The following is a 23,714-nucleotide window of genomic DNA, read 5'->3' as shown; positions in this document are numbered from 1 at the left end:
AGCCTTCAGTTAATTCAAAATGCTGCAGCTAGAGTACTAACGGGGACTAGAAGGAGAGAGCATATCTCACCCATATTGGCCTCTCATTGGCTTCCTGTTAATTCTAGAATAGAATTTAAATTCTTCTTCTTACTTATAAGGTTTGAATAATCAGGTCCCATCTTATCTTAGGGACCTCGTAGTACCATATCACCCCAATAGAGCGCTTCGCTCTCAGACTGCAGGCTTACTTGTAGTTCCTAGGGTTTGTAAGAGTAGAATGGGAGGCAGAGCCTTCAGCTTTCAGGCTCCTCTCCTGTGGAACCAGTTCCCAATTCAGATCAGGGAGACAGACACCCTCTCTACTTTTAAGATTAGGCTTAAAACTTTCCTTTTTGCTAAAGCTTATAGTTAGGGCTGGATCAGGTGACCCTGAACCATCCCTTAGTTATGCTGCTATAGACGTAGACTGCTGGGGGGTTCCCACGATGCACTGTTTCTTTCTCTTTTGCTCTGTATGGACCACTCTGCATTTAATCATTAGTGATCGATCTCTGCTCCCCTCCACAGCATGTTTTTTTCCTGGTTCTCTCCCTCCCTCAAAAATTGATTGATTGATTGATTGATATTGTGAAATCATTGAACCTCTGCTTATTTAAGGTTAACCCTGAGCTGAAGCACCACTTTGAAGTACAAGGTTTCCACTTTGTGGGCCAGGATGAGGAAGGACAGAGGATGGAGATAATTGAGTTAGACGGTAAGTTGATTTGAAGTGGTTGTTGGTACCTTTAACCCATTGGTTGTGATTACATCTGTTTCCAGTATATCTGTTTGTTAGCAGTCAAATCAAGTCTGGAAGCCTGCACTGGTGTCATGCACTGGCACATCCGTAATGCTACAGATCACATCCCTTGGGTCCTAAATGGCAAACAGTCCATTCCCAACATGTCAAAAATAGCCACCTGTCTGCTGCAGCCATGTGCATTGTAGGCGTCTCCTTGGCCTGCTCTTTCCACTGGGGTCCTTAACACTGAGGCACCTGTGTGATCAATCATGCACAGAGAAGCGCACCACATCTCCAGAATGTCATAGCTGATGTTCCATTGCAGTGCAAGTGATACTTGTAATTTGAGACTCTCTAAGTAATCTTTTGATACACAAGTGCTCACTCAAAAACCAACGTGTAAGGGCCCGTGTTTATGGAGTGGTGCTCCCCCCCCTTTGTTCAAAGAATAAATCTTTTAAATTCGTGAAAAAGTTGGAGTGAAAACAAAAATGCTGTATTTTTCCCCAGAGTGTAGAATTATAGAGCTCACTAGCGTGTTGCCTGTGGGCATCCACGGGCTCTAGATTGGGTAGTGTTTCTAAAATAGGTAGCTGACATTTTTCAATGGTGGTAATAAATTAAGCAATGAGTGGGAATGGAGTGCGAGACCAGAATGTTTTTTAGAACCTTAGACCTCAAAAACTTTTAGAAGAGGAACTCAACCGTTTTATTTCCTGTTAATTGTGTATTTTTTTATGTTAATTTACTGTCTTAATGTATTTATACATTGTTTAGGTTGTTGTTATCATATACGCACTATTATTATCGTTATTTTAATTTTATTATTACTTATTATTATTAATTTGGTCATTTGATTTTTAAATTGACCACAATCAAAAGTGTTTGCACTTTCTTGTGTCATCCATGTATTTTTTAAGATATTTGCAATTATATGCACTTACTTTACTTTACTGCCCCCTGCTGGAAAGGTGTGTGAGTCCAAAATGTAATTAGCAATGTTGGCTAATATCCGTAGCTTCTCCAAAACTGTTAGTCCTGTCAGTGTTCCGTTTTGGCGCAGCTCATCCTTGTACCAAAATACATAAGCACACCAAACAGCAAATGTCAGCTGTGCTCTCATCGAAGTTGCATGCATGCTGCTGTAAGCATGTGCTTTCAATTTGACAAACAGACAGTGGCTGAAGACATTAAAACCACTACACATTTTACTCATGGTACCAACATGAAACTTAAGTCACTCATGGTAAGAGCAACATTGAGCTACAAAAACACAATAAATCAGTAACGCTAACATAAACCACAATAACAACATTTAAAATGTCAAAACCCAGAACTCCCATGGTGCATTGCAGCACAGCATCCATTTTTTATTGGTTAGCTAAAATGGCTAATTTCTGCAAAAATATAAGTCCTATCAACTTCCGTCCTATCAACGTTTTCGCATTGTTCGTCCTTGACCCAAAATAAATAAGCGTACCAAACAGCAAAAGTCAGCTCTCCCTGGTTTGTGTGAGATCAAAGTCATACACACGCACACAGAGAGGCCACTTAGCTATTATAATATAGATGGAGTGACGAGGTCACTGGTCAGAGGTCTTTGGTGACAGATATTTTTGCAGCACAACCATAGTCACTGTATGGTTTTGAGATTTGGACCCTAACCAGTGGCCCAAAGGTGACTAGATGTCTTTGATTCGAGATCTGTTTGGAGGATCTTGAGTTGCCGTATGCTGGAATGAGTTTGTTTCAAATGAGCGGTTACTTGGGCAAACTGAGAAGAGGAGGAACCCTTGATGAAGCACTCCCCTGCTCCCTGCCAAAATACACTGGCTGCCGTTAAATATGCAGTTTCAAGGCAAATACTCACCTTTTTAGAAAAAGAACAAAAACTTTACCATCCACCAAACCAAAAATAGTCACACGTGCATCATTCTGAGCAGAAGTGCTGCTTATACACAAGCTTACAGTATGTGGCATTTACTGTGGGGTTTTTGTGTTCTATGAATCGAGTCTTTAAGGATTACTTCCTCCCAAGCAAAAGGAGTACTTCCATAAAATGGCATGATGCTTGTGGAGAAGCTGTGCCTCAAGGCAATGCGTAGGGAACTGACATCCCATCACTTGGGTCTGTCCTTTCAGAGGCAGTTTCCCTAAGACTGCAAGGGAAGCTCGGCTTCCCCTAAAATGTAAAATAAATAAATAAATAAATGGTCAAATATGTACAGTTTATCATTTCACTGACTACAAATGCGTTAGAACATGTTCATCTTGAAGACGAGTTAATTCAGAATCAGCTACTTATCAAATTAATTGACTCTATTTTGTTAACTTCTCCTAAATCTTTTTTTCTCATACGGTCTGTGGTCAGTGCATTTTCCTGTAGAAGCCGAGAATCCGTTCAGTTCAATGCAATTGCCTGGAAAGGTTTTTTTCATTGCTACGAAATGTGGTTGTCATTGGATAAAGCCATGATTTTGTCCCTACCCCTGACGGTGAGCATCTCTGGGGGTGAATGGAGCTGTGTGCGGGTGTGCTGGACGCTGGAGTTCTGCATAATGATTGGATGATCAGTTGAAAGGCTGAATCCTGTTTTGATTGACAGCTATAATAATGTGAGAATTAGTTTGCACATTTTTGCGTATATTGATGTTGCAACACAACATCAATGTGTTTATAATTAAAGTTTATCAGGGCATATGTGGTAATAATTAATGGTTGGGGATGCATTTTATTCATGAAAATTAGTGACTGAGAAAACAAAGTGTTTTGCACCACTGAATCAATATGAAGCAATGGTTCAGTGTTTTGAAGCTTTGATACAGTTACATATGGCGACTTAACATTTGCATGGAACAATATGAGGAAACAGCCAGGGTCTGTTATGTATGTTTAATAATGAAGGTTCTATGTGCTTCGTGAAATTTTTGATGATGTTTTTGTTTAAAAACATTAAAAAATTTTCTTGTAAAAGTACGTCTCTTCGGCTGCTCCCTTGTTTTCACTCGGGGTCGCCACAGCAGATCTAAGGTGGACCTGCATGTTGATTCTGGCACGTTTTATGCCGGATGCCCTTCCTGACGCAACGCTACATTACATGGAGAAATGTAGCAGGGGTGGGGTTTGAACCGGGAACCTTCCGCACTGAAACCAAGGGCATTAACCACTTGTGCCATCATAAAATACTGTATGTAATAGAGATATAAATTGTGAAATGCTTGTGCACCTAGGGACTGTTACGACCATTTTACATATTTGAATTTACATATAAATAAATTGACAAATTTTCTAATGTAAGCCGACAATGAGCTTCCCCTCTTTGACATACCAGCAGCCGCCACTAGTGAGGGATCTAAATTGGATGATTAAACCACAAGAATGTAATTGTTCACACACAGCAGCGGGATAAGAGATGAATGAAACTCACGGTAAGTAGTCTTCTGTTAAGTGAGTGCGCAAATGCATTTTAACAGTTATTGAACCCGACGATTTAGGCATCTTAGAAAAGTGTGTCAGATATGGAGAAGCACAGGTCAGAAATGTATTTACAAGACACGACTACCTAAAAGACAATTATTTCTCAAGGTTTTATATGTTTAAATGTAGAATTATTATTATAGCTTTTCACTATTTTCAAAAGTTAGAGGCAGTAGAAATTTGTTCATGTACTTTATAGGTTTAAATTGTAAATTGAAATCACTGGTCTCTTTCCTTTTTTGAAGATCAGAGACATGTTTGCAGTGATTGCAAATCATATCCCCTTTTAAGCCTCTGGAGTCGAATAATGAGCCCTCGCGTCAAGTCACATGACCTGATTAAGCGGACGTAGCACAAAATCTCCACTCTGAGGGTCTGTTTGAATGCGTGTTGAAAGTGGAGACTTCAACCTCCAGACCACTTTTTAGATTTTGTAATAGGCCAAGTATAACTTGAATTATGATTATTAATTTCCGCAAGTTTTTTGGGGGATGATATTCTCATATTTGCTACGTGTTTTGCCGACAGCTGCAGCAAAACGACTCATTTCCTCCTTTCAGCTAGAGGAGCGAGAAGGCTGAGAAGAAACATGACTCACAGTGTAGCAGGAGAGAGGGGTGTAACCATTGGTGGGGAAAAAACAGAAGCTCACCAATCACATTCACCAACTCCACATGTGTGTGTGTGCATGTGCATTTTGCGAACGGGACTTTTCCTTCGTGTGTGTCTCTCTCTGCGACAGCAAACGGATAAAAAAATGCACTAATTTTTCTTTATCACTGTTGTAAAATATATTACCAAATAAAGAATGATCCCCAATCCACTTAATTTGGTTGTTGAGTGCAGGGAAATTGTGGTTTTGTGTGGAGCGAAAAGTAGAAAGCATCACTTTTGAAAGTTGTGTGTTATTTGCTGTGCTTGGAGTGTGTTTTAGTGTGTGGTGCAGTTTTTTTTTTTTTGTTTTTTTTTTTAGTTAGTGCATCAGAATAATCAGGCATCTTGGAATAGCGCGTCAGGTCTCTGTCTTTTTTGTTTTTTGAACTGCATGAAGTCGATGAACTGCAGAGCACATCATCAGGCTGAACCAGAGCGTGATCAATCTGCTGATGAAGTGGACTTTATTGTTCTGGTCTGGACGAACAAGAGCAGGTGGATTCACCTATCTGTGCGCACAGATTAGCTCAGTGGATCGGACCGCGCGCTTCTCTTTCATGTCTAAGGACTTGTGCGTTTCTGCTCCAGCGCAGAGTCCTGGAGCACATTAGGGTGGAGACACGTAGTATAGGTTCTCCAGGGGCGGAGAACACAGGAGTTCAGGTAGAGACTCCCACCCCAAGTCCAAAACACCTGTTTCATTTTTTTTTTTTTTTTTTTGGCCACTGACAGCCAGGACAGTCTGGACCAACACCAGTAAACATACTACAAAAGCAAGGAATTAGGGAAAAATACACATGGATATTGAGGAGGAATATCTGTACAACGTTTTGGAGCTTCTGATGTGCATTGAACAGGAATTGTTTTTCTGAGTGGCACAGATATCATTTTTGTGGCATCTCATTGCATGTAAATAGCCACATAAAACACCTGAAGTGTTTCCTGTATTTTAATATGAATTATTGTATATAACTTTGTTTATGCTAAATTTTTACATATATTTTTGAGGTTTACAATTTATATTTACTGGAGTCTGAGTGGACCATGTTCTCCTCCTCCTCGATGCGGCTGCTCGTAGCTGTGGTCGCAAGGTCTCTGGTGCCTGTCGCGGCGGCAATCCCTGAACCCGGTGGTGGACACCGGAAGTAAGGGATGCCGTCAAGCTGAAGAAGGAGTCCTACTTATCTTTGTTGGTAGGTGGGACCCCAGAGGCAGCTGACAGGTACCGGCAGGCCAAGCGTGCCACAGCCCGTGCGGTCTCAGAGGCAAAAACTCGGGTCTGGGAGGAGTTCGGGGAGGCTATGGAGGAGGACTATCGGTCGGCCTCGAAGAGATTCTGGCAAACCGTCCGACGTCTCAGGAGGCGGAAGCAGCTCTCCACCAGCACTGTTTACGGTGCGGGTGGGGAGCTGTTGACCCTGACTGGGGATGTTGTCGGGCGGTGGAAGGAGTACTTCGAGGATCTCCTCAATCCCATCGTCACGTCTTCCGAAGAGGAAGCAGAGACTGGGGACTCAGAGGCGGACTCATCCATTACCCAGGCCGAAGTCACCGAGGTGGTTAGAAAGTTCCTCGGTGGCAAGGCTCCTGGGGTGGATGAAATCCGTCCTGAGTACCTTAAGTCTCTGGATGTTGTGGGGCTGTCTTGGCTGACACGCCTCTGCAACATTGCGTGGCGATCGGGGATAGTGCCTCTGGATTGGCAGACCGGGGTGGTGGTCCCTCTGTTTAAGAAGGGGGACTGGAGGGTGTGTTCCAACTATAGGGGGATCACACTCCTCAGCCTCCCCGGTAAGGTCTATTCCAGAGTACTGGAAAGGAGAATTTGACCGATGGTCGAACCTCGGATTCAGGAGGAGCAGTGTGGTTTTCGTCCTGGTCGCAGCACACTGGACCAGCTCTACACGCTCCATCGGGTGCTCGAGGGTTCATGGGAGTTTGCCCAACCAGTCCACATGTGTTTTGTGGATCTGGAGAAGGCGTTCGACCATGTCCCTCGGGGCACCCTGTGGGGAGTGCTCCGGGAGTATGGGGTCTGGGGTCCTTTGTTAAGGGCTATCCGGTCCCTGTACGACCACAGGAGGAGCTTGGTTCGCATTGCCGATAGTAAGTCAAACCTGTTTCCAGTGCACGTTGGCCTCCGCCAGGGCTGCCCTTTGTCACCGGTTCTGTTCATTATTTTTATGGACAGAATTTCTAGGCGCAGCCAGGGTGTAGAGGGGGTCTGGTTTGGGAACCACAGAATCTCGTCTCTGCTGTTTGCGGACGATGTGGTTCTGTTGGATTCGTCAAATCAGGACCTTCAGCGTGCACTGGGGCAGTTTGCAGCCGAGTGTGAAGCATCCGGGATGAAAATCAGCACCTCCAAATCCGAGGCCATGGTTCTCGACCGGAAAAAGGTGCTTTGCCCTCTTCAGGTCAGTGGAGTGTCCTTGCCTCAAGTGGAGGAGTTTAAGTATCTCGGGGTCTTGTTCACGAGTGAGGGACGGATGGAGCGTGAGATCGATAGACAGATCGGTGCAGCATCTGCAGTGATGCGGTCGCTGTATCAGACCATCATGGTGAGTAGGGGGGTAAAGCTCTCGATTTACCCATCGATCTACGTTCCGATCCTCACCTATGGTCATGAGATTTGGCTCATAACCGAAAGAACGAGATCGCGAGTACAAGCGGCTGAGATGAGTTTCCTCCGCAGGGTGGCTGGGCACTCCCTTAGAGCTAGGGTGAGGAGCTCGGTCATTCGGGAGGAGCTCGGAGTCGAGCTGCTGCTCCTCCACGCCGAAAGGAGTCAGTTGAGGTGGCTTGGGCATCTTTTCCGGATGCTCCCTGGACGCCTCGCTGGAGAGGTGTTCCAGGCACGTCCCACTGGGAGGAGGCCCCGGGGAAGACCCAGGACATGCTGGAGGGACTACATCTCTCGGCTGGCTTGGGAATGCCTTGGGGTTTCCCCCGGAGGAGCTGGGGGAGGTGTGTGTGGATCGGGCGGTCTGGGCGGCTTTGCTTGAGCTGCTGCCCCCGTGACCCGACTCCGGATATAGCGGAGGAAAATGGATGGATGGATGGATGGACAATTTATATTTACATTCTAAGTTATGAAAATGGTTCGTTAAAAATATTTCTTTGTTTCACAGTAAAACTAACTTTTTCTGATTGAAATTTTATGTTTTGGGGTGACTATTGGGTCACTGTTTTTATGCAGTATGTCCGAATGAAAGAAAAATGATAAAGCAGAGCTGTCAAAACTCCGCGGATTTCACCATGGGGGGGGGGGGGGGGGGGGGGGTTAGTGATGTACTCTTTAATCGTGGACATCACTGAGTTTTTAAAATGCTTATCGCAGAGCATTCTCTTTTTTTACGACATTGTGTAAGTTTTATAAGTTCGCAGACACTGATCTGTGTGTTACAGATACAAATCAGATTCCTCGGGTCCACTGAGTTTCGCGGAGGAAAAATGCCACTCAAGGCGTAGCTGTTACGACAGTTGTCGTAAAGCAGGACTGGTTGGTTGCTGCGGCGACGCTGTGTGGCTCCTGTGTGACGCTTAAGCTAAACTTAGCATGTGGACATCTCAAACCTTTAGAGCTTTCCAGTTTTTAAAAGAAGATTTGTGCAGCATGTCTGTGTCACGGAGCAAGGTCGCACAGAGAGAAGATGGTGAGAAAGACTGTTTGAACAAGTCTTATAAGGACAAGAATCTGTGGAATTGTCGTTGGCTTCATCAACACACCTGAAAGATAAAAGAAACGCGAAAAGTGAACTGTGCTCTCAGGAAACACGGTAAGAACTTTTCTCTCCCTGGAAAATAAACATTCTGCTGTTCAAACAGGATTTTAGGCAAGATAATGTGACTTTTTTCGCTAATCTGGACTTTCTTTCATTGTAAAAAAGACATGGATTTGAATGGATTTCGGCTGCTTGAATTTACACAAGAATATGACTTTTTAGTATAATGTATGTTATTAATATTTTACCATGATTTTCCAAATATTCTACAAGCTTTAGCTGTGGTTTTTTAAATGCTGTAACAATCTTTTCAGTCTTCATAAATTTCATGTAGTTTAATTGTTCTGAGTTAATGCATAAGTTGGTTTACAATTAAAAGGAAAATAATTCCAGGTCCTACTTCCATGTCTTATTCTGTTATTTCAACATCATCACTGACAGGTCAAATAAAAAGTTGAATATAGGATCATTTAAATATCCACTAATTTTGAGATTTGTTCTTCCAGGAGATGCTGAAAAAGTATCATTAGATAAAAATTTAATTCTGGGGCCCTGTGGGGCGGGGTGGTGGGGGTACAGCCAGTCTGGTTCACTCTGCTCCATTTTGTTACATTTTACCCCCATTTCGGGAATATCAGTCCCCTTGGCCCGTTTTTGATAAAATAAAAGCAAACTTGTTTTGATTTATCTCTGTCATTTGTTAAAATGAAAAAATTTGTTTAAAAAAAGTAGGGGGGAAAATCAAAAGTCAAATTTTTTTCTGAAAAATCTGAGATTTTATTTTTAGGCCAAATCGCCCAGGCCTACTTTGTTCTTTACAATTTGAAATGCTTACTCTGTAACTAGGAGGGTCCGGGGGCATGTCCAGACCCACATAACAGCGGGACTAATGGACATCCTGCACACACCCATGTGAGACAGTTGGTAGCACTGAAAATATCATTCTGTACCGTGCCGTACTAACCCAAACCACTCAGTGGAAACGAAGCGTAAGTCTGATGCAGTGCTTGAAGCCTACCTGGCCAGGGCTTATACACAGATACCATAACGTGATGTGGACGATGCTATGACTCTCCCTGTACAGGACACCAGTCCGTTGCAGGTTGCTTCAATGCAGATGAGGTGTCTCGCTTCAGAGACAGTTGGGTAACAGGGAACATGCTACACAAGGTTGCTGGATGGCCCAAACCCTCCCTCATTCCCTTGTCACTACATTTTTGCTATTCAAGCCCCACGTTATTATGATTGCAAGGAACATGATCTTCTCAAATGTCTCATTGAGTACAGAGAGTGAAATGTCTCATTGAGTACACAGAGTGTGCTAATTAGTCTGCAAATGGAGCCAGTAAAACCTGCTTTTCAGTGTTTGTTTAAAAGGTAGAATATTAGACTCTTGCAAAGCTCTGAACAGATGCATCTATGAAATCAAAACTTGTTTTTTCAAAGGTGAATGGAGGGAGTGCAAAGTTTCATGTTTGTACCATCGTTAATTTTATTATTTATTTTTAATTATTTAATAGAATGTTTGTAGGTGTTTTTCTGATGTTTTTAATCGGGGTGGGGGGGTAAAGTTTAATATCTTCAAAAAAGTAATTGCACTCACAACATGTTGGGACATGGAAAGCCAAATTGTGTAGCCATTTTGTGTCAACAATAACTCAAAAGCAGTAAATGCTAACTCGCCATATTAAAGTAACATCTAATAGGACAAACTCTTTGCATCACGTGAACGTTGATCCACCAGATCGATCGTTACAGCACCTTTGTTTTGCATGTAGGATTCCATAGATATACTGCCACCTGCTGGGAAGTTACTTGCTTTCACAAGTGCCAATTAAGAAGTTATGGACAGCTAGTGGATGCTGGACAAATGATCAAATTTGGGAAAAACGGCTTAAAACTTAATTGTTTTGTCTACCGCCTGAACCCTGGATACACCCAGCTAACAAGCTAGTGACTGTATGAAGAAAGATGATGCCCACCACATGGATAAATTCTAAATGAAATATAGACATATAGAATAGAATGGGAACCAAAAACCAGTCTTAAGTAGTGTATAGAATACGTAGCTGGCGATGGTGCCAAACGTTTTGCCATTATTCTAATTAGAAATTTCGGAAGCATAAATACGAGGTCTATTAGAAAAGTATCCGACCTTATTAAAAACCATATGGATTTGAATCAAGTGTGATTGCGTCAGACAAGCTTGAACCCTTGTGCGCATGCGTGAGTTTTTCCACGCCTGTCGGTTGCGTCATTCACCTGTGAGCAGGCTTTGAGTGAGGAGTGGTCTAGCCCCCTCGTCGGATTTTCATTGCCAGGAAATGGTGGAATGATTTGGGCTTTTTTTCCATCAGAATGTTTTCAGAAACTGTTAGAGACTGGCAGATGAAAACCATTAGAAAAATTTATCTGGCTTTCGGTGAAAATATTACGGGCTTGGTAGAGAATGAGGAGTGTTACTGTCGCTTTAAGGACAGCCCTCAGCAGCTGTGGTGCGCGCCACGCCCCGAAGCCGCCATCGACAGGCTGAACGACCATTTCATTTCTAAACGGATGGCTGTCTGGATCCGTGACCATTGTGTGCCATTTCTCTGGTTATCACAAGAGCTGGACATCAACCATTTTCCGGCAGATTTCACTTTTAACAAGAGATTTTGTCATGGAAAGCCGAGCGGAGGCTTCGAGCATCACGATGGATTCGCTACTGGAGCGAGACAAAACCACCTCCGTTTTGGTCTCACAGGACGGCTTTGAGATGGTGTTCAGACAGCTGTCGGTGGTTTTTCCATCGAGTGATTATCCGAGAAATTGTGGATGTGCCTGGCCATGCCAGAACATGTCCCGTGAGGCTTCATCACAGCGTTGCTTTGCGCCATGCGGCACTGCCGCGACGCGCGAAGCCTCCGCTCCTCTTTCCATGACAAAAACTCCTGTAACAGTGGAATGTGCCGTTCATTTCCAAACTGGACGCTATGTTTTATCCGGGACGTCGTCTGACTAGCACAGCAATTGTGAAAAGACATGGACATCAGCACTTTTCGGCACATTGAGACAGACGTGCGGAGGAATTCCACGGGTCGCGGCGGTGCCGCATGGCGCAAGCAACGCCGTGATGAAGCCTCACGGGACATGTTCTGGCATGGCCAGGCACATCCACAATTTCTCGGATAATCACTCCTTATTCTCTACCAAGCCCGTAACATTTTCGGATACTTTTCTAATAGACCTCGTAGAACAGTACAATTTACCTTCTTTTTTTTTCTTTCTTTCTTTCTTTCTTTTTCTTTCTTTTTCTAAAATATGAACCTAAAAGTGAAAGTATACCAATGCCACATTTGTTGTTGAATCACTGTCCCTGGATTAGATCAGACTATGTTTAAGTTTACACGGCACTAATTTTTGACAAAAAGCTGACTTTTTACATGAATTAGTGAAAAATGTCACAGATAAGATGACCACATTTAAAAACTGAAGCCTGACTGTCAATAACAACACCGGAAACAATCACAATTTGGGGCATAAAGTGGGACTTTTAGTCACCCTGTTTGTAACTGTTCAGAAGGTCTGAGCTGCGGGTCACCCTTCTGAGTGTGGTCTGCTTGAGGTTTCTTTCTCAAAAATGCTAGAGGGAGTTTTTCCTTTCCACTGTCACCTGTGTGCTTGCTCGGGGGTTTGGTAGGGTCAGACCTTACCCATGTGAAGGGCCTTGGGCCAGCTTTGTTGTGATTTGACACTATATAAATAAATTGAATTGATGTGTGTACTAATCTGTCTATATGCTGCTCTAGATCACTGTTACTTTGTTGGGGTACAGTACCATCCAGAGTTCACCTCCAGACCCATCAAACCTTCTCCTCCATACTTTGGGCTCCTGCTCGCAGCGGTAGGAAAACTCCAGGGCTTCATTTCCAAAGGCTGTCGCCTCTCTCCCCGGTAAGTCCTGTCACAGGGTTTCCTTCTTCAGCAGTCATTTATTGGAAATTGTCATGAAGCTTCTTGATTATGTTGCAACATCAAAAAGATAACTGCTTTTTCTTTAATAAAGTTGTTGCTTACAGAACTCATTGATTAGTTCTGACATCGTATGCACCGCGTCACACCACTTAGTCTAGGAGCTGGCTGAGACATGTATTCACTTCATTTAGGAGAGAATAACTCAACTATTCTAGACTAAAATGACCGAAATGAACTTGATCTCTATCCGGGATGAACAGCTGAAAATGACCACACCCTTTTTCGTCCCCAGTATTACTTCAAATACAGCTGTATTTTCTAAAATGCAGTCACAGGCCACATGCCACCACATGGATAAATGTGCTATTTGATAAATGTGTCTATTATTTGGTGCCACGCGCAGCTGAAGGTCAAGTTTAGCCGGTCACAATACACTTGGTTGTGTAAAGAAGCCATCCTGACTCAAGTTTAGCCGGTCACAGTACACTTGGTTGTGTAAAGAAGCCATCCTTACTCATCTTTCCTCTGTTTTTCAGTTTTTCCTCCCATTACACCATGGGTAAGGTTAGAAATAGTAAAAAAAAAAAAAAAAACTGTGCTACTAAAACATTACTTATTTCGTCATGAAAGCCGCAACGGACCACGAACAAAAAGTGAGTCGGCTGAGTTTTCCTCCACAATCTCACAGAAGTGTACACAAAATTCCATTGAACATTATCATTAAGGGTAGGGTTACAAATAGTAAATTAAAATAAATACTGTGTAACGTCACGAAAATGTTACTCATTTTGCGACCGACAAGACAACACAAAAAAACAGTGAGATGGCTGGGTTTTACTCCACAGCAGCGTACATAAAATCCAATAGTTAATGGACATTGGGCCTCATGTATCAACATTGCGCACTTGTGGCGTAAATTTACGGTGTAAATTTGAGTACACCAAAGTTGCCGTGACATGTATCAAGCAGTGCACACCTGCCCATTTCAGGCGTACGCCCGACGTGACCTTGATAAATGCGGCTTGTGAAAACAATCATAATTATAATGAACACGCCCATAAATATTCAGACTCCGCTTCAGACACACCCTCATTTTACGACATGGAAGCCAGGAAGACGGCAAAGAAAAAGAACTTCACCAATCACAACGCGTGCCAATAGAGCGTCAAAGGCGGCCGTCGTATTAATTGTTTTGTAGTATAATCAAAAAAGTGTTACAGTGGTCCCTCGTTTATCGCAGGAGTTACGTACTAAAAGTAGCCCGCAATAAGCAAAGTCCGCGAAGTAGTCAGCGTTATTTTTTACAATTATTATAGACGTTTTAAAGCTGTAAAACCGCTTTATACACTTTTCTCAATCAGGCATGAACATTTTTCTCACTTTTCTCTCATGCGTAAACACTCTCAAAGTTCAAACCTTTGTAGAGAAATAAGACCAACTGTTTTCAGGCCCAAACATTTGTTTGAGAAATAAAAATAGAACGTTTTCCTATAAATAATTATGATGGGTTTTAGAACTAACGAATTTAATTTTAACGATCAACCTACGAGGTTAGAAATAAGAAATTATTAATAGTGACTGACCAGTATTTCACAGTTCCTCTGATCGCGCCTCTTCGTCCTGACGCCGCGCCTTTTTCCACTGAGTCAAACCTCGCTGCAGGTGTCTTTTTCCGAGTGAAGAACACAGTTATGGGTGGTTGTTGGCGCTCTTTTTTCTTCTGGGCGAGAAGATTCTTATAAACAGACATGCAGACCACAATGCACTGTAAAAATAAAAAGCATGTAAAATTGGACTAAAAAATCCGCTAAACTGCGAGGCCGCGAAAGGTGAACCGCGTTATAGCGAGGGACCACTGTATTCTCTTTTCACATGTCAATAATTCTTGACATGTGGATATTTGCTCGCTCAATTAATAAGACACGCCTAATTTTTCAGATTTCTTTATTTTTAAAATGTATTTATTTATTTTATTGTAACAAACGATAGTAGAAGACAAAACCTGATTGCAGCACGGGCGAAGGGAATGACAACACTACAGTTGTAATTATCAATTCCATTGTCTAAAACAATAACACCACATAAAGTTAAGCTCAGCGCCTGGAGTCTGGAGAAAAAGGCGAGCAGCGCTTTCTTTGCGGTCAGCGCTGTGGCCACGGATCGTGCTCGAGACCAACAATCCCACAAAAGCGGGATTTGTATTAATTATTATGTAGTATAATCAAGAAAGTGTTATTTATTTAACATATGCATTGATTTGTATGATGGCACTGTTCATCATGTTGATCATTTTCATTTTTATGTAGATTCCAGTGCTGGTTCATTTTGGTGTATAATTTACACCACCTCTTGACCTGGTGTATATTTTCAGCGCACCGTACGCCAACAACCACATTGATAAATGGCAAGTACCGCAGCCATTTTGACGTACACCCCATATACGCTCAAATATCGCCATACGCAACGTTGATACATGAGGCCCATTATCTCTAAATACTGTTCTGAATATATAAATCTGAAATCCTCAATGAACTTATTAAGTCCTTGGCACGCTGAGCCTGAGTGTACGTAAACGTGCGGCAATTACACGTAGCTTCTTGGAGTGAAAGTTCCAGATCTTGGCATCTTTCTGAAGAACTTGTAGTTGTCCATACTCTTCTGGGCTATCACTGTTTGTAAGGTGTACAGTGAAGTATTCTCCATGAGGTACACCATGATGTCGGTAAACTCCAAGGCCGGCAGTGTCGCACCAGGTGCGGGCAACAAAGAAGTAACGTGCCCAGTGCTGTGTGCGAGTCACAAGCACCCAATAACAGCAATTTTCTCCTTGTACTGCCAGAAAGATGCCTGGTATGTTTGCTTACTGCACTATTAGGTTCAGACATAATGAGTTTATCGCTAAACCTGTCCCACACTTCACAGTACGTACGTTGTTTCTCATGTAAATACTACTGGAAGTCCTGCGCATGACCGTCAGCATGGCAACGGGGAGTGGCGGGATCACGTGACTCCAGGGGGTCTATAGATTTTCCCAAGTACTCATAATGTTCAGAATGACCACAATATGTTTAGAAGGCTCATAGAAGAGTGTCAAATTTCAAATTTTGATATTTTAAGAGAAAACTGCTAGAAAACATTGGGTCAAACAATCTGGATTTTGTTGTGTTTACATGTTTGAAAAATAAACAGTAATGTGGTGTTATAAGTTGTATTACTGGCTGTTGGAAAATTTCCCTGATAATCTTTAAAACATTTCAGATCTCTAGATACTGCTGTCTGCTAAAGAAACAAATTTTGTTTTGCATTTTTCACTTTAAATCAGTATTCTATTGATGGCAGTATGACTGAAAAACAAATGTCATATTTGGCAAATGTTCATTTTCTTTCAATATACAGTAATAAGTTGACCCACTTATTTTAGCCATTTTCTCTTAAAATATCAAAATAGAATTTTTGTACTTTTCTATAACCCTCCCAAACGTACATTCTGAACATTTTGAATAAAATATATGCCTGCTGCAGTTTAGAAAATAGAGCTGTATTTGAAGTAACACTCGGGATAAAAAAAAGGCGTGGTCATTTTCGGGCTGTTCTTCCTGGATAGAGATTTTGACACATATCACAAGTTGTTCATTGGGGTCATATTAGTCTGGAAAAGTTGAGTTCTCCTCTCCTAAATGATGTGCATACATGTCTCAGCTAGGTCCTCTATTAACTACAGGAAGACTATGGCATCAGAGGTCAGCTGTGGTCATACGTCATGGAAACATTTATTGGTGAAACCTTGCTATTATTGGTTTGGAAGTCGCACAACTAGAAAGGTGGCCAGCTGACAGGGAGAATGAGGAAGTTGTGTTAACATTGAGCATGTGAATGAAAAGTGTTTTTTTTTTTTTTTTTTCAGCTAGTGTTGGTGTGACAGCTGCCAACACTGCAGCACATTCAACCTTCAACTACCCAAATTTAAACTGCAGTGTGTCTTTCTAATGATGTTTTTTAATCACTTTTTTTCTTTAGAACACTGGCAAAGTTTTTTTTTTTTTTTTTTTTTTTTTTTTTTTTTTTTGATTAAAAAAAACATGAAAAAGATGGCCATCTTTCTTTGACTGTCAGAATATTGTGATGTTTCTGCAATCTGGAAACCATCCGCTTGCTGTAAAGAACTTAACCACTATGATAGCAAGGTTTCCCCTATAATAGTACAGGCCTGTTGGGCTGCCGGGTCAGTGAGACCCCCTGAAAGACCAGCATTTTTTTTTTCTTTCTTAATGAATTTAGTCTAAACTTTATTTTAACCAGGTTAGTCTCATTGAGACAGAGTTCTCTTTCACAAAGGAGACCTGGACAACTTTCAAAATTTCCAATCCTCTTAATCTGCATGTCTTTGGATGTGGGAGGAAACCGGAGCACCCGGAAAGAACCCACACAAACACGGCGAGAATATGCAAACTCCACACAGAAGGGCCACAGGTGGGAATCGATCCCATGACCATCCATGGTATTAAAGGCACTGCGCTGCGGTGGTTTGAATCATATTTGTCTAATAGATTACAATTTGTTCATGTAAATGGGGAATCTTCTTCACAGACTAAAGTTAATTATGGAGTTCCACAAGGTTCTGTGCTAGGACCAATTTTATTCACTTTATACATGCTTCCCTTAGGCAGTATTATTAGACGGTATTGCTTAAATTTTCATTGTTACGCAGATGATACCCAGCTTTATCTATCCATGAAGCCAGAGGACACACACCAATTAGCTAAACTGCAGGATTGTCTTACAGACATAAAGACATGGATGACCTCTAATTTCCTGCTTTTAAACTCAGATAAAACTGAAGTTATTGTACTTGGCCCCACAAATCTTAGAAACATGGTGTCTAACCAGATCCTTACTCTGGATGGCATTACCCTGACCTCTAGTAATACTGTGAGAAATCTTGGAGTCATTTTTGATCAGGATATGTCATTCAAAGCGCATATTAAACAAATATGTAGGACTGCTTTTTTGCATTTATGCAATATCTCTAAAATCAGAAAGGTCTTGTCTCAGAGTGATGCTTAAAAACTAATTCATGCATTTATTTCCTCTAGGCTGGACTATTGTAATTCATTATTATCAGGTTGTCCTAAAAGTTCCCTAAAAAGCCTTCAGTTAATTCAAAATGCTGCAACTAGAGTACTGACGGGGACTAGAAGGAGAGAGCATATCTCACCCATATTGGCCTCTCTTCATTGGCTTCCTGTTAATTCTAGAATAGAATTTAAAATTCTTCTTCTTACTTATAAGGTTTTGAATAATCAGGTCCCATCTTATCTTAGGGACCTCGTAGTACCATATCACCCCAATAGAGCGCTTCGCTCTCAGACTGCAGGCTTACTTGTAGTTCCTAGGGTTTGTAAGAGTAGAATGGGAGGCAGAGCCTTCAGCTTTCAGGCTCCTCTCCTGTGGAACCAGCTCCCAATTCAGATCAGGGAGACAGACACCCTCTCTACTTTTAAGATTAGGCTTAAAACTTTCCTTTTTGCTAAAGCTTATAGTTAGGGCTGGATCAGGTGACCCTGAACCATCCCTTAGTTATGCTGCTATAGACGTAGACTGCTGGGGGGTTCCCATGATGCACTGTTTCTTTCTCTTTTTGCTCTGTATGCACCACTCTGCATTTAATCATTAGTGATCGATCTCTGCTCCCCTCCACAGCATGTCTTTTTCCTGGTTCTCTCCCTCAACCCCAACCAGTCCCAGCAGAAGACTGCCCCTCCCTGAGCCTGGTTCTGCTGGAGGTTTCTTCCTGTTAAAAGGGAGTTTTTCCTTCCCACTGTAGCCAAGTGCTTGCTCACAGGGGGTCGTTTTGACCGTTGGGGTTTTACATAATTACTGTATGGCCTTGCCTTACAATATAAAGCGCCTTGGGGCAACTGTTTGTTGTGATTTGGCGCTATATAAAAAAATTGATTGATTGATCTTGCTGTGAAGCAACAGTGCTACACTGCAAATTATTTGGTTCTTAACAAGAAAAAACTTAATGTAGAAGTGTGAGATGATAATTTATCTTGTTTTAAGAGTTAATTTCTTATTCTAAGTGTTCAATGTGCTTATTTATAGATTTAACAATCTTAATTCAAGAATCTTGTCAAATGAAATTATCTTGCTGCATGCACAGATTTGTCTTATTTTGAATACCTTTTCCCTCAGACTTAGGGTTTTTAATCTTGCTTTTAGTCACCCCTATTTTGCAGTATAACTGCTAAGCCACCAGTTAAAAAAAAAAAAACACTGACAGAATAACGATGAATGTCCTTTAATTTTTAAATCCGTAATCATTTTGGACACGGAGAAAAATTTTCTCTACACCAAGGAAGAGATTAAGTGCAGTAATCCATAATGCTCACTGTTTTCACGATGTACCATTTTTGCAAAGTGCACAGGCTACACAGTTTGGTTTTATACAATTCAAAATAATTCTGTAATTGTTTTCAAGTAGAGTGAAATTCTTTGCTTGCTGTTGTTGTGTTTTGTGAGTGCCTCATGGTTTTTCTGTTGTATATGCCTCGCAGCTTGTTTGTTTTTATGCCCACTTTGGTTAGTACCGCTGGGACTGAAAAAAAAATCCAGGGGAACCACTGAGTAGAATATGAGATGGATTCACAATCATTTGAACAATTATACTATGGTCTGAAATATAATCTATTAAATGAAACTGAATTCTCTCTCTCTCCCTCTCTCTCTCTCTCTCTCTCAGTATATAAATATATATATGTGTGTGTGTACACACACAGTGCCTGTTTATTATTACTACTGTAATGAGCGTTGTTTTTTTGTTTTGTTTTTTCTACCCTTGCAGAGACACTTACAGTGATCGCAGCAGCAGCAGTTCTTCTGAAGATGATCTCTCTGAACTGAAGTTCCCTTCATTGTCATAAGACTGAAGTGTTGCATGTGTGTGTGCATCATTCATGCAGACGGTGCGTGGGGGCAGCAAAGGTCTACCCTGTACTTACGCTTCAGATTCAAGATTTATTTTTAACCTCTTACACTTCGGAGAGGGGTACTGCTATTAATAATTTATATTTTTATTATCTTTTTTTGTTGTAACTTTGTGGTTTTAGTGTTTTTATAAAGGTAAAGTCCTGTCTTGCCTTTAGTCTCCTCCAAAAGATCAGGTCTCTTGTTTTTGCTGAACACGTTTGGGTTTGAGATAAAATGATGAATGTGAGAAGACTGGAATGTTGGCTTTTATTTCTTGGTGTTTACAGCTTGATGCGTTTAACAAAATAGAACATCACACTTGTTGTGTCAGACAACCCGCTTTTTGGGGCAAGCAATAATATGGGAACATGTGATCCAGGTGTGTCTTGTCAGATTGTTGAAACATGAAATGGCTGAGACTGCATCGGTTTTAGCCTCTGGGTTCACCCGTGAAGATGGCAGGTGACGTTAAAAAGGATAAGCCAAAAGTAAGACCAGATAGCAGTCTGTGGAAGGAGGGTAAAGGGGCATTTACACGAGCATGCCTTTGCTGGAGAGTAAACTCGTCTTTAACGGGTGCAGTCCAGACGGGCGCCGGTGCGTGTTATTGCACACAGAGAAATTTGAAATGTTCAAAAAATCTTTCACGCACAAATGTCGTGCTATGTGGCGCGATCTAATCTCCAACACGACGTGCAGCTCATCAAGTGGAGTAAACAAGTGAACAGAGCGAGTGGTGATGTCAGCGGATCACATCAGAGCACAACTCATCTGAAGGATTATAACAAGAAGTTAAATCTGTTATAAACATACTTTAACAGCTGCAGACAAGAAGGAAAGAACACGCAACTGTTTTATCAAGCCATGATGTAAACAGCTTGTTAGGCGCGCACGAACAGCTCCGGCTGCAGCTTCCTCTGTGATTCAGGAAGTGATTAGAGCTGTTTTCAACGGCCAATTTGCAGAAAAAAATGTTTAATCTGGCACGAAATAATTATTTTATATACACAGCGTCCAGCGCAGAGCGTGTGGCAGCCGGTAGAACAAAGAACGGCATCCAGCTATGAACACAGCGGGGGGATCATCACAACGATGTTCATGCTATTGTGTGAAGCAAAGGCATGCTCGTGTAAATGGGTCCTAAGGTAGTATGAAAACAGTTTAAGGACCACTGCTGAAATCAACACAAAGAAGTGACATCAGTGAGTCTTTGGCCTTCTTCAGAATGTTAGGAAAACAAACAAACAAAAGATTTAAGTGCGTTTCTGATTTGAATCAGTCTGGAAATCTAAAATTGTGTTAATTTTTTTTTTTTTTTTCCCAAATCAGTTTCAAGCTTTATTTGTAGCTTTGTAACTCAAATTGCATTTTTTCAAATCCATCTGAATGCTCAGCTCAGATTCCGTCTGTTTCTTACTTGCGTGACTATTCTTGCCATATAAAGTTCCACCTGTGATCTTTACGTGGTGAGTGCTGGTGGCTCTCCTTGTGCTACTCACACACAGTCCCAGCTGGGTCACAGCAAATAAATAAACTTTAAAAGAAAATAATTAAATTTAAAAAAATCTTATATACACACATACAATTTTGGAAAATCACCTGCAAAACAGCCTCACAGCTGAAGTATACTGCATGTCGCATCGGACGTGTCACATGCACAGGGGTGTCACATGTTTGTACATTTATAGTGGAGCATTTCAGCTGCTGCTCAGTCTGTCCACATCATTTATCTTAGGGTCCAGACACAGCTGCAGGAACAAAGCTTGATGAAGGTTAAAGTCAACGAAAGTCCAGATTTCTTGTGTGTGTGTGTGTGTGTGTGTGTGTGTGTGTGTGTTTGTTTCATAGCTATGGCAAGCGATATGGATTAGACTGCAGCTGAAGACTGCATCACGAACACAGAAATCTGATCTAGTCACTTGCTATATATAATGACAATCAGTGAGCTCAGATTTGAATCAGATATGCAATAAATCTGATTTGAACTGGCGGTCTGAACAAAGCCTTCAAGTAAGGCAAGTGGGGGGTACACTTAAGTATTGAGATTTACACCACAGCAGCATTCTAACTGTATGCTCGAACAGCAAAATTAAACTAAATCCGATTTTAAAATTGACTCTCCATAGATGATATTTTTATATATTTGTTTTTCTTTAACTCGAAGTGCACTTTTGACATGGGCAGCATGTGATGTAGTCAGAGCACAGATAAGAAAACTGGAGCGCTTTAACACAGCTGGGATGCAGATATGAGCCACAATCAGTCTTCAACCAATTGCGCATTCAGGCCCAATACAATCCAAGTTGTGGCATCTATAGTGGAGAAGGATAGCAGTAGACGTTGAACATGTGGTTTGTGTACTAAACTGGTGAAACAAACTGTGGTGAGAAGTTGTTAGAAAGACAGATGAGGTGACAATGAGGAACTGGTGTGCAGTGTAGCTGGTAGAAGCCCTCACAAAGGCTTTCCACTCATCAGGAATAAACCACTGAAGTTTGGATTTGGTTGCATGTCACAACAAAATGTCAGCGATGGTGACCTTTTTTAGGTGTAGTGACTACTGCACTGAAGTGTGCAGAGCTGTGGACTGCAACACCGTTTAGCTGATTGCTGATGAACACAATGGCCTAAATACTACTCAGGAAATCACTGTTAAGAAGTTTTTTACTGACCTCATACATTTGGACCTTTTACAGAACTATCCGTTATTGTGTTTTGTTTTGTTTTTCCTTCTCCATATCAATGTATTTGTTCAGGTGTACTTCGGTTGAGCTTTTTGTCATGACTTTTTTTAGGGTTATTGTGAAAGTGTGTTGGCTGATTACATGGAATTGCATGAGGACTGTGAGTAAACATTAAAATGGGGGATTTAACTGTATCCAGGTGTGTTTTTGTCTCTGTCACACTGTATGCCTTCCCTCACCACCACCACCTTTTCCAACCAGGTGTCTCCATTCTCAGCATCCTTCTCTGGGTACGCCGCTTACCTCATTACTCCTCTGCACATGCTCAGACTCTATCGCTCAGTCTCAGTGTTGCTTCTCTTGCTTTGATGCCAAACTGTCCCACCTGCACAACCTCTGATATGCTCATTCCTAATCTTTCCCCTCATTGTCCCTCACGTTGAAAATCACAGCATCTTCAACTCTGCCACCGCCAGTTCCACCACTGGTGGGGGGGCGTAATGCCGCCACCTCAGCCATGCAGTACACTACACAGATACACATCTGTCATAAATCACCCCTCTACCACACTATGACATTGTTTGGACAGTTTACCCAAAATTCACTCACCCACCTTCATCACTTCCACTCCTTGCAACTGCACAGTTGACTCATTCGTGCACATATAATCAATCTTGCTTTTAATGACTTTCATTCCCCTTTTCTCCAGTGCCTGTCTTCATCTTTCCACGTGCTCTTCAACCTGCTCCCACTCCTGATAGAAATTGTCATCAGCAAACATCACAGTCCATGGAGATTTATATAACTTTGACTTTATTATTCTAATTATTGGAGCAAGGTGAAATGTGAATGTAATAGCAAATATGACCAGCATTATATTCTGTTACTGCAAAAATCCAGATGGGGGAATCATGGGATGCACCTGAAGAAGACGGCGTTGTAGATCACTCGGACAGGATGCAGGCAGGCATGCATTCTGTGTCGCTTGCTATGCATAGTATTATTCAAGTCATAGATAACAATGGTTTGCTGTTTTTCACCTTTCCCATTAATACATATTTACAAACCGAATCAAAGTAGTACTGTACACGGTTGTACACACGTTATCTACTTGAAATGAATGTTAGTTGTTCCCAAATGTATACAAACTATACAGTTTGTTTGTTTTTTTACCTGTCAATGAAGTTGAGTGGAGGTAATGAAATTTTTATAGGATTCATATCCTGATAGGCAATAACTGATTAAATTTTCATTTTCAAGGCCAAAGTTAGGAAAAATCTATCCTTTAACATTGACTTAATTTTCAAAAATTCATAAATTCGGCTCATGACCGAAAGAACGAGATCGCGAGTACAAGCGGCCGAGATGAGTTTCCTCCGCAGGGTGGCTGGGCGCTCCCTTAGAGATAGGGTGAGGAGCTCAGTCACTCGGGAGGAGCTCGGAGTCGAGCCGCTGCTCCTCCACGTCGAAAGGAGTTGAGGTGGC

General features: G+C 41.7%; 1 protein-coding gene across 5 annotated transcripts in view; it reads left to right on the top strand.

Annotated features, from left to right (window-relative positions):
* ctps1b (CTP synthase 1b) overlaps positions 1 to 20,282 on the top strand; it is a 67,721-nt gene extending 47,439 nt beyond the window's left edge. For all 5 annotated transcript variants that reach the window (XM_034174040.1, XM_034174037.1, XM_034174036.1 and 2 more), the window contains exons 16-18: positions 640 to 736; positions 12,411 to 12,555; positions 19,421 to 20,282. In XM_034174040.1, the coding sequence (XP_034029931.1) occupies positions 640 to 736; positions 12,411 to 12,555; positions 19,421 to 19,499 (321 nt within the window). In that variant the 3' untranslated portion in view covers positions 19,500 to 20,282. The remainder of the gene's footprint in view (positions 1 to 639; positions 737 to 12,410; positions 12,556 to 19,420) is intronic.
* Positions 20,283 to 23,714: the final 3,432 nt, after the last annotated feature.

The sequence above is a fragment of the Thalassophryne amazonica genome, chromosome 7, assembly GCF_902500255.1.
Source record: "Thalassophryne amazonica chromosome 7, fThaAma1.1, whole genome shotgun sequence".
NCBI lineage: Eukaryota > Metazoa > Chordata > Actinopteri > Batrachoidiformes > Batrachoididae > Thalassophryne > Thalassophryne amazonica.
The sequence above is the reverse complement of the archived record's forward strand: the minus strand, read 5'-3'. Positions and strand labels throughout refer to the sequence as shown.